Source organism: Henckelia pumila, chromosome 4 (assembly GCF_033568475.1).
Source record: "Henckelia pumila isolate YLH828 chromosome 4, ASM3356847v2, whole genome shotgun sequence".
NCBI lineage: Eukaryota > Viridiplantae > Streptophyta > Magnoliopsida > Lamiales > Gesneriaceae > Henckelia > Henckelia pumila.
The window spans coordinates 69,331,358-69,343,165 of NC_133123.1; the positions used below are offsets into that span (position 1 = coordinate 69,331,358).

At 32.4% G+C, this 11,808-nt stretch overlaps 1 protein-coding gene across 10 annotated transcripts; it reads left to right on the forward strand.

Annotated features, from left to right (window-relative positions):
- Nucleotides 1-1,727: 1,727 nt before the first annotated feature.
- LOC140860256 (uncharacterized) lies at nucleotides 1,728-11,570 on the forward strand. 10 transcript variants are annotated; one of them, XM_073263188.1, is made up of 12 exons: nucleotides 5,562-5,800; nucleotides 5,912-6,083; nucleotides 6,609-6,689; nucleotides 6,903-6,971; nucleotides 7,160-7,204; nucleotides 8,232-8,324; nucleotides 8,617-8,684; nucleotides 9,413-9,485; nucleotides 9,833-9,951; nucleotides 10,023-10,121; nucleotides 10,900-10,999; nucleotides 11,229-11,570. In XM_073263188.1, the coding sequence occupies exons 6-12, from the start codon at nucleotides 8,241-8,243 to the stop codon at nucleotides 11,403-11,405; spliced, it is 720 nt and encodes a 239-aa protein (XP_073119289.1). In that variant the 5' UTR covers nucleotides 5,562-5,800; nucleotides 5,912-6,083; nucleotides 6,609-6,689; nucleotides 6,903-6,971; nucleotides 7,160-7,204; nucleotides 8,232-8,240; the 3' UTR covers nucleotides 11,406-11,570. The 10 variants fall into 10 exon arrangements, with proteins under 10 accessions (XP_073119293.1, XP_073119289.1, XP_073119284.1 ...); XM_073263182.1 differs by having other exon boundaries at nucleotides 5,564-5,800; nucleotides 7,131-7,204; XM_073263183.1 differs by having other exon boundaries at nucleotides 6,903-7,306.
- The last annotated feature ends 238 nt before the right edge of the window (nucleotides 11,571-11,808 follow it).

The window sequence follows — 11,808 nt, forward strand, 5'->3', positions numbered from 1 at the left end:
ATCTTGGCTTCCCTTACCAACAGACGAGTATGGACGGGCTGGGAGAAATCTTGGCTTCTCTTACCAACAGAAGGGCAATGTGGGGCCGGCAGAAATCTTGGCTTCCTTGCCGGCATAGTACTATAGCCATTGATCGATCAAAACAAAGAGGGTCACAATCAAGGATCTAAATTCACAGAGGAAAGTTTAAGTTAAAGTTTATGAAATTTTATATTTAAAGGCATGAGTAAAGTTAAAGTTTATGAAAGTTTATGTTTAAAGGCATGAGTAAAGTTAAAGTTTATGAAAGTTTAAGTTTCAAGCGTGACTTTGAGTTAAAGTTGGGTGAGTTCATTGTATGCGATTTCTTCAAAGTTTCAAGTCTTATCTACATTTAATTTCAAGCATTTTTCTGAGAAAAGTTTCAAAGTATTTTGAGTATAGATATTTTAAAGGACGTATGCATGTATTATGCATCACTCGTTATTAAATGTTTTATACTTGTTGAGTCTATATGCTCGCTACTTTGCTTAATGCAGGTTAGACTTTCGATGAGATCGAGGGACATGACTCTTGAGGGGAATGCGATGTGGGCTTGGCATATCCTTCCGACCTATTCTAGTACTCTTCCGCAGATGTTATTTAAACAAATGATTTGATGTTTTTTATTTTGTATATTGGTTAGATTTAAATTTAAGAACTTCTAGATCAGTTTTGTTGGCATGTTAAACATTTGTTTGTTAAATTTTGGCAATCACAAACCTTGAACTGTTTCCATTTTAAATTCTCGCTCGTTTCCTTGTTAGTCTTTTGCCTCATTTAGTTCAGTCTTTTGTGTGCTAGTTGAGATAGGTGGTTTGTAAATATTTTAAAAAGGTCATGCCGAATTTTTTTTTGAAAATTCCGCATTATTTTAATATCTATTAAATATTAAGGGTTAAGTGAGGGTCGTTTCAGGAGGTATTGATTATTTTTCAGAATTTATTTGGATTAAATTTCAAATTTCCAGAATTTAATAGTGGGGATTTTAAGATTTTAGTGTTGATTTTTCATTATTTAGATGCTCTAGAAAATATGAATGTAATTTTTTTTCAAAATTTGTAGGAATTTTTAGAAAATTCAGTTTTGTTCAAGTTTGGATATTTCAACTTTTAGAGTCGTATATTTGCTATTTGGACATGTATAGGATGTTGTGATAAAATATGAATTTTGAAAACTTTAGTTTGATTTTTGGAACTAGAGTGATGCTTCTTGGATGAATTACATGAAATATGAGTTGACATGAAATAAAATTTTTTCCACATGATTGGATTCTTCACGAAATACTTAAGATTTGTTTGTGGTAAATTATTCAAGATAGTTACAAATCAAAGACACTAATTAGCAAGTTTAATTTAGTGAGTAGATCAAATCAATCCCTCAATATCAGGGCGTAAATCTAGTAGATCTGCAAGGATTTCAACATATGGTGCCAAGAAAAATTTGAGAAATTTGTTTTAAGCCAATATCCTCAATATATAACAAATCAAATACTTTGAAGATAGGATGTATTACATGTATACAAATGATATTCATGTTTTATATGAGACACGGAACATGTGTCATGTGTGCGATGGTTGCTAGATCAGATTGTCAAATGATATTTTTACAATATTCTCGCAGCGAACAATAGCGAATCATAAATTAATCGAGGCACGATGAACGGAGGCAATCATAAGTCCCAATCGAGGTGCGAGGAATGGAGGCAATCATAAGTCCAAATCGAGGAGCGAGGAACGGAGGCAGACGATCTCATGCGAGTAAGTTGAGGTAATCCCCAGGGGGTAAAACATAACATAGGTTACTTGTAAAGGTGCAATCGAACCAAATAGGTTCACGAGTTTTTCGAGCCTACTCAATAAATATTTGATTCGTATTCGAAATTATCAAACTCGAGCCGAACTCGAACATGTTCGAAAATCACTACCCCACTTTTTCAACTATTTGATCATGCTCTTTTTTTTAACCACCAATGTTGCAGTAGTGAGAAACAAATCATATTAATTAAAAAGTATATTCTATAAACTATGTATAATATTTCTGTATTGTATCACACACGCAACGCGTGTGCATTTCTACTAGTATATATAGGTTTCGTTTACTTGCCTTGATAAATGAGGGATAACTTTATTAATAATGACTAATCCTATGTTTAGTTGCAAAATTGAAAATCATTATAAATCTTTAAGTCCGTTAATAATGAGATTTACAAATGATTCTTAATCCTAAATTTTATAAGGGATTATAAATTTGTACATGATGAAAAGAAAAAAAAAATCAATCCCAAATTTAATCCATCAAACTAAACATATTATTATTTTTCTACAACCACTTCATATCCTATCAAATTATATTAATAATCACAATTTAATCTATCCTTGTACAATCTCATCTCTTAGGATGTATTTGGTACATAGGATAAGACACAGATTATAACATTTTCTGTCGTTTGTCTCGTTTTCTGAAGGAAGCAGGATAACACTGGGTCTGTCACTAAATTCCTGTGTGCATTGGAAAAGGCCGGAAAAATTAACTCAAGTGGCAGCAGGTATTAGGAAACTCGTATGCTAGAGTGTACGGGACAAGTATATGCAATTACCATTTTATCCCTTACCCTAGATTTTAAACCCATTTCTCTTCCCCACAACACTTTTGTGATGGCTGACAAAAAACTCAAGAATCTTTTCTTTCAAGGTGGCGTACGGTGAATCGAGGATTTGATATAAAATGTCTTCAAACCCGATATCGAAGACTCATCATCACCACCACCATCACCATCATCATTATCTGGGGCATTTAGTTTCTTCTTCACTTGTCCTCTCAAATCTTTGTAGAGGGAGTAAAGGGATTCATATTGCTTGTGAAAATTTTGAATGAGTTGTGTTGCTTCCGACTTTTTCCTCATCTTTGCTTATTTGATGCCATTGCCTATACTTTTCATCAGCTTCGAAATATCTTCACTGTTTCCTCAATCGAGTATTTCAAAGAGAAGTATGTGATTCACGTGAAACACCTTCGAGCTCGGCAAATCAGATGAAAGAGAATAGGAATGATTCGGCGCCTAGCTAATAGCTATCGCTTTCTTCAGGCGGAATGGAAATTCCCAAATACGACGATGGGTAATATTACTTGTAATAATGAGGAAGAAGCAGGGGTAATTTCGTAATGAAAAAATACACATTAATTTATCAAGCAAATAAAAAACGTACCAAACAATTTATTTCTTGTAATCAGTACATAACTATCCATAAAATAATCCACCAACTTACCTATCTTTTAATTATCCTACCACCCTTATCAAACGGAGCCTTAAATTAAATGCAAATATAGTGATGTTTTCGTGCACCCTGGGCTTTTTTTTTTTTTTTTTTGCCAGATCAATTTGTTTTTGGTTTTGTTTTTTAATTTTAATCGGGCTTCTTTTTCTCACGTTACAATCCCTATCTCAGATCGCGATTCGATCGAACAAAAGAGAACCAGATCTGGTTACGACGTTGCACGAATGTTGATACACCACTGGTGTAGATCCTCTGCTGTGCAAAGAAAACCGCACCCCAAGCTGCGCCATCAAACGACAGCGTTTGATGGCCCAACCCCTTCTTTCTTTTCCTTTTTTTTCCTTTTTGTATTTTTTTCTAAAAAAAATCTTTCATTTTAATTTGGTTTTTTTGGGGTAAAAACATAGGTTTAAAATTTTGCGCACCCCATGCTGTTCCACCTCTTTTTTTAAAATAAAAAAAATTGTTTTTATTTTAATTTGATTTATAAAAACATGTGTCCTTAATTTTAGTTTGTTGAATTAATTAATTCGGATAAAATAATAAAAATAATAATTAGTATCTGATAAATGAAAAAACTTACATGTATTGTAATTTAAAAATGCTATATATTTTTTATTTATTTATATTATTTTGATATTTAAATTTATACAAAATTTTAAATTTCATATCGTCGTCGTATAGAAAAACTCGATATATAACAAAATTAATTACTAGTTTAACATAAAAATTAAATTTAAAAAATATTTAATTAAAATATAAATTTTAAAACAATTTTATATATAATTTATTGTTAACTTTATTTTATATGAATCATATATACTGTTATAAAGTTAAATTAATTTTTTTAAATGAATTAATATTTTTATATTAATAATAATATGTTTATCAGTTAAGAATTTTGATATGAATAATGTATCAAATTTAAAAATTTAGGTACTAATAAAATACCAAAAAATATGTAAATAAAAAATATAAATTTTTTAAACAATATTTTTATAATTTTAAAAAATTTATAAGTTTGTTTTTCAGTATAAAACTGTATATACCGGTGATACATTTAGAAATTTCAGTATCATAAGTATGCAAGTAGTTATTATCTGAATTTCGTTACGATAATCGATGTTAATTATATATACAAAATATTTTAATATAGTTGAAACTAATTATTATTTTTATTGATTTTATTTTAATTAATGAATTCAACAAACCAAAATTTTGAGCCTATGTTTTTAGAAAAATTGATTATTCTAGTCCATTTCAAAGTCACAATTTCAAAAATAGCCTTCTTTACTACACATTTTGCATTATGTCATATATAATTAAAAAAAATTCTAAAATACTTTTTTCTATTCTAAAAATCCTAAATTCTAAATGAAAATATATTGTAGGATGTGTTTCAATTTCTCGAGCTCTTTATATATGTGGCAAAGTGTATATGCTTGTTGTTAATTGGAAAAATTAAAAGTTATCGAATTTCTTTTTAAAAAAATTTAACTTTTATCCCTTCTTCATTTACTATATTTATTGAGTTTTCTGTCTATACGTGTTCTTTTTTCGTGATTCATTTATTTAATTAAAAGTGATATATTATATCATACCGAAAATCATATACCATATATGATATCGAGAATAACGGTATAAGAAAATATATAACGATATTGTAACGAATATTTCGGTGTACCAAAATTTTACACACATCTCCGTAATTATACATCCTCCTCAACTGCAATGAATTGCAAATTGTCCACTTATTTCAAATTCAAAATATTCATAATTAAAAAAAATTAAACTTACAAATTGTGATAAAACAATGACAATAATCAAGTCAGAAATAAAAAAAAAAATTAGAGCAATTAATTTGTGTCTCAATATTCTAACGATTTGACAGAAATAAAATAAAAACGAAAGGATTTGCCATAACCCATATACATATGCGAGTATTATTTGACATAAACAAAATTGAAAACGTACAAAACGAATTTGGCATAACCATATACCTATGCATACACAGTAATAAAAATAAAAATCAATAATATTCTGTGTAAAAAAATAAGTGGACAAAAAAAATGAAATACATAATTGCTCGAAGAAATAGGATTAATGTGCTTTAAAGCCTCCTTACGTTCAAAATTGATGAGAGAATAAAATATAAAGTTTGAGATGAAGAAATTGACGGTTTAAAGGATATCTGCACCGCACATCCTCTTTCCTTCCCTGGTTAGTTCGATGCTACGCCATGGATATTATTTCTTATGTGGTAGATGAAAGTATGTGATTGATGCAAATTAATGTGAGTCCACATAATTACGTAGGATACATATAATTTGCATCAATCACAAAAATCCACGTCAACCGTGGGCATGGGTTACCCATAGGTAGGACCGAATTATCCCTCTCGCCTTTTGTTCTAGGGCGTGATCTGAGAAGACGAAAAAAAGGAGCGTGCACCGCCACCGCAGCCTTTACCCAAAAAGATCTTAGATTTCGACCTTTTATCTCAGGTATTCGTTCTCATTCTGAAATTATTTTCCTTAGCTTTGGTTCTCAAGCCCGTGGACCAATTTTGAACTTCTCATTCTCTTCTTCTCTTCTTGCGCCGCTTCTTTACATAGTAACCCACCCCTCAGCCCTCACGTGCCTGTCCGTTTTGACGGGACACACAGTGCCGGTGAAGTGATTCGGCGGTGGCTGGAGATCGAAAGTGGGTGGTGTACAGTGGGAGTCTCGATAAATCTGTGAAGGTGTGGAACGTGTCTTAAACGGCGCCGGATTTGCACGCAGCAGGTGGCCTTTATGCACCTAAGTAATGGGCATTTTGGTTTGAAATCAGATTCATCCAAGTACAAAAATATATGTTGCATGACTTGTTTATAAACATAAGTCAGATATGGACTACGTATCTGTATCCATGTAAACATTAGGAGGTTTAGATATTCTTGGTGGGTCTGCCTGTAATCTCGGTTTGAGTTTGAATCTTGAGGTTTCTCGAGTATTTAAATGGGAAGAGGACAACCTGTGTGTTGCTTGTTCTTTGGATTTGCATGTCTAAGGTTTTGGGCTCTTGCATATTTTTCAAATTTGTCATTTTTTCATAATACTGGTCAAGAATGTGTTAGTAAAATGAGAAGTACTTGCTGGTATTTGTTTATGTTTTTTTTTTTTTGGAATTTCGAGATTGTTTTTTTTTTTTTTTATGTAAGTGAGACTGAGAGGGATGTTGAAGTTGGGATTTTTTAAATAAAAATTGCATTTGTTTATGCCTTTTTTGTTTATCCTTTTGTGCTTGACGTCTTCTGTGCTAATTTTCAGGTGAAAATGGTGGCCGCTGGAATTTTCAACTTTTGATGTGTTATTTGCTGAGAAAAGGCGATACATCGTGCTTCATTTCGTGTATGTGGCATCGTGTTACTTTATCTTTTTATTTGGATTGTTATTTGAGTATTCTTTGTTAGAATTTGCTCAAAGTTGTGGCTTATTATATTGTTTTTGGTAGATGGAAGTCCAAATAGCGTGAATGAGAATGAATAAGTGTAGATCGAGGCATTCCTGGTACTTTTATGGCATATTTCAAGTGAATAAATGACGTTATTGTTTCTTATTTAGATAGAGAGTGGTTTTAAGCAGACGACAATAAAGCAGCAACACGTCCAAGCAAATCCCCTTGTTCCCAGAGTATGTACATATATTTCTGTCCTTTTGTTCATATAATTTGTTTTAATTTAATTTTTGACATTTTATTTAAGTTTACTAACATGTGTATTTGAATATGTAGCAGATTTCAGATATCAAAGGAAGCATTATGTGCTTACAACTTATATTTTGGTGTTGCAGATTATAGTCGTATTTTGATTGTTGCACAGGTGTTCAGGTTTTGAAGTGTGGGACTTGAAGTTTTGTATATTTTGGTATGGTAAAAGCAAATGATGGCTTGAATTGGGAGTGGCAGATAAAACTTTTGTATATTTTGATATGTAAAGTAAAAACAACAATAGCTTGACTTTTGAGAGGTATCAGTTGAAACTCTTGTGTATTTTGGTATGTAAAAGTATCAATGGCTTGACTTGGGACTTGGGAGGGTAGCAATCAAGTTGTAGCTCTACTCTTTTTAGTTTGGATTTGAATTTTAGATGCAGGAAGTTTTTTAATCAGTAGCTTGATTTTTGGCTGAATCTCTCATTCAAATGTATGTGCTGTTGAACTTTGGTGAACTTTTATAAATCTGCTTGCACTGTTTTACAACAAGTTTGGTGAATTTTTCATTGTATCTTTGATCTTTACCTATTTTTTTTCTATTGTATGTCATAGATGGATGGAATTATAAACTGCTCAATAATGGCTCGAATATTTCGAATCGAGCTCGAATTTGAGACATAATTCGAGCTATGGTTCATAATATTTGAATCAAGATTCGAATAGTTCGAATCGAACTCGAGCTTGAACATTGTTTCGAACCGAGCTCAAACCAAATTTTTTCATATTTTCAAACTTCGAATCGAATACGAATATCAAACATATGTTTCGAGCTCGAGCTCGAATGTCAATATTTGTGTAATATTCTGTTCGATTCGGTTCGATTGCACCCCTAGTTACTTGTTAGTTTATAGATTACCACAAACTGAGTCTTAGTTCTAGAGTTCTTCAAATGCAATCTGTTTAGATTGTTCACATGTATGTATGAATGAAGTTCTTGTATTCTACAAATTTTATTTCTAAAGATTCAACTTTGGACTTGTTGGGCACAACAACACTGCAAAAAAGGGTTTTTTTTCTCTCTCGTCGTTTATTTGTGCAACTAAAACACTATCATTGAATTGGCCTTGTTGACAGCAATCTGATGTCATGTTATTGTTCTTTGATTGGTGTGGTGGTTTGTTTTTATTTTTAATTTTTTTGCCTATTAATTTTGTTTGTTATTTAATTTATGGTTTTTAGGATTCTTTGATGGGTTTGAGCAAAACTGAAGTGAAATTGAGAAGGTTACTAGCAGCCGCTCCACAACAACAAAATCAAGCAAAGCTCTTGCACGTAAGCTCACATTCCTCTCAATCCATTATGATGTAGGTCATCATATCCTGATAATTAGCACTTCTATCTATTGAGTTTTAAATATTCATGCTTAATTATTTTTTATTAGCATCGATTCCTCTTGAAAATTTAGCCAATATAACATGATATCCATTTCTTAATCTATTGAGTGAGTTGTGGTGTTTGAGCTTCTATATGTTGTCTGAATTCTTAATATTCAGTTTTGTTTTTTGTTTTCCTACTAACACGGAACCAATTGAAGGTTTTTTTTACCACAATTTTCTCTATGTAGTATGTAGCCACTCTAAGAGAGCAATTGGAACAATTGGGAGAAGAAAGGGGTCCGGAAGGATTGCCAAGGTTGTTTACTTTTCTCTTGGGATATAACTTGTTACACCTCACATTTAGACTTCTTGTTTTTTTACTCCTTTATACAAGTGGTTAATATTTCATGGGTTATGGATTTCACAATTTATGTCCGAAATACGAGTTTGAGTAGTAGTGATTTTTAAAACAAATTATTCTAAGGGGTACCAGAAAGAATTGATCTGTTGTGGCTTCCAACATGCACCTGTTTAAGAATTACCGTAGGATAATGGGTGTACTTTGTAGGAATCTCACATAAGTTCTATAAGAACTGCCATTAGGTCATTGTCGGTACCGTGGCTCATGTTCACATACATGCTAGAGTGGAATGTATGTGTCAAATACTAAGATGTGGGTGAAACGGCCTCCATGGTGGGCTTCCTTAGGTGTTTGCTTCTCAAGAGTTGCACAATGTTGTGATCTCACATCTGCTCCCCTATTGAATCGAAGAGACCAATAAATAGGTGCCCTTTCACGAAGGACAGCTATATGGGTTTGGGTTATGTTCTTTGATTTATGGCTTAACGGTTTTGATTGGTGTGGGTTGTTGTCAACAATAAATATTTATGCTCTTAATTCAGAAAAAAATAGATTATGTTCACATGCTTCGTAAAAGATGTGGTTGGCTGCTTCTTCCTTGATGTTAAACTTAAATTTGTAGGTTTGCATTCCGTAGATATTTTATGTCACTTCAATTCTAACTCTTCCATCTATTTTTACAGAGTTTCAAAAGGTCAATTAAGTGAATATTCAGATAAAGTTGAAGCTATAGCAGCGAAGTTAGCGGAACATGAGGTATATTTGGTGATCTGTTTTTCCCCTTCAAATTTCAATAGCTCCTTGAAACATTGTGTGGGTATTTCAAATCTCAACGGAAGCTTGAAAATGCATGTTCTCATATATGATGATATCATAAGATTTGTTAAAAATTTTAAATCCACAGCGGTTGCAATTAATGTACTGATTATGATTCTTTACTTTTGATGCATATTCCAACTAATAAACATAGTTTTATATTTACTCTCTTTTTAGAACATTGGTATAATAAAGGAACTGCTCAATGAAACCAATTGTGTTTATAAAGTTTGAAACACTTCATGTTTTTGTCAATCATTTCTGACAACTCTTCTTTACTTGGCAAGTCTGAGTCCATTGTAGAGGTTCCTCAGCTACCTTCTCTGAAGACTGATACTGGTGGATCCCCTTCTAAATCAGAGGAAGAGAGTGTTTACACTCCCAGAGGACTGAGGAGGAGATTTGTGTGAGTGAATAGGACATCTTCGGTCACTGTTATATGTTTAATTTTTCTAAAGTCGATGTTAACTGATGCAGGCCCCTGTCAGAGCATAGGTCTCATGATTCTGTTGAAGATAATGATTCAAGGTCGGTCAAATTGGATGCTGCAGCACAGAGTCATATTGAGAAACACAGGTATCTTTTCATATTGGTATTTTTTTGGTGATGAAGTGTCATATCTTTTTTGCAATTTGCATAAACAATATTGTAACTGAACATTTGTTTGAGAACTTGTATCAGATATCAATGAAGTAGCTACTACACATCACCAGTCATTGCATCATTGCAGAGTTATGCTGAGTATGCTTTCAAATATTGTCCCCTGTAACTTGATAAGAAATATAAAAATTTTACATTTTTTTTTTGTAAGAAATGAAAAAATTTTACTATTACTCTAGCTTCTTCTCAGATATAGTAACTTTATTATGATAATTTTTTAAAATAAACCTTGAATAACTATTCCAGTGTTTGTTTGTGTGCACACTTTTTTTGTTGTGACTATTGTCCGGTTTCAATAAATATGTCTAGGAACTTCGGAATTCGAAGGTCATTCTAGTGTTCAAAATGCAAACAAGTTTTACTAGTACAATAGTATCTAGAATAAATCTTGATCAAAATCAATTGTGAGGAACACCAGGCTGGATTTATGTATTCCACAGGGTTTTCTGGATGTGGTCGAAAATCACGCAACGGCGAAAAATGTTTTATTTAGGTAATCAGGAGTCACAAATTTCACAGTCTATCTGATATTGACTAATGGTTTGCCAGTGTCTGGCCTCGTCCACGTTTTACTTTTTCTTGATCTACTTTATCTGCTAGTTTTTAAAATTTTAATAATTGCATCCATTTTAAAGCATTGTCCTTGTTGTAGATGTTTACATGCAACTTATCATCTTACTGTTTTTCCATACAGAAAACTTCAAGAAGATTTGACCGATGAAATGGTTGTTTTGGCAAGGCAACTTAAGGAGAGTGGTCTTGTGATGAATCAATCCATCCAAAACACGGAGAAGGTGAGTTGAAAATTTACTTGCTTGCGTTATTTTCACCATTAACCTTTTGAAGAAAGCAATCAATTCGTTTTCACCCATGTACCAAAATTATTACTAAGAGCTGCTGCATTTGATCCCCCAATGGATTCGTTTATAGCCCCTTGACAGACCACAATCGGCCTGTCATTTACGCATCCATAAAATTCACATCCACTTGGATAGACAGATTCATTTATATATTTTTCTGTAGATACTAGACTCGACGGAGAAAGCGGTTGAACACAGCCTAGCAAGCACAGGACATGCAAATACTCGGGCTATGGAGGTGTACTCTCAGAGTGTGAAAACATCATGCTTCACGTGGCTGCTGATGTTTGCGATGACATGCATTTTCATTATGGTTGTGCTACTTATTCGTATTACTTGAATCCTTTTCAACTTTATTTTGGCGGGTCTTCATAGTCGTTAGCGTTGTTAGATTTGATGTCTTCTTGTGTTTTTTTTATATGTAAAAAAAAAATGATATCCAAAATAATGTATATCATTCTTGGTTGTGGAAACAATTCAAACATAATAGGGTGGGTCATACTCATACGAGATCGAATCACAAAAAAATGTACCTTGGAATACTTGACGTATGTAGACCAGTAAAGATATAGTGAAAATTGGGTGATATTGTCTTAAAAGTACATCCAATAGTTAATATTTGTTCTTATACGTGAGTCTATTAATTTTTTTTTTTATATCTCATATTGTATATAAACAAATATTCACTTTTGGATGGGTAGCGTGGAAATTCGAATTATCCAAGATATAGTTAGGAACCTAGC

Excerpts from the sequence above, each read along its gene's own strand:
- LOC140860256 (XM_073263192.1), top strand. The coding sequence starts at position 8,241 with ATGGGTTTGAGCAAAACTGAAGTGAAATTGAGAAGGTTACTAGCAGCC. Across the intron at positions 8,325-8,616 it reads ATCAAGCAAAGCTCTTGCAC|TATGTAGCCACTCTAAGAGA; the intron begins GTAAGCTCACAT and ends TTCTCTATGTAG. Across the intron at positions 9,486-9,832 it reads CGAAGTTAGCGGAACATGAG|TCTGAGTCCATTGTAGAGGT; the intron begins GTATATTTGGTG and ends TTACTTGGCAAG.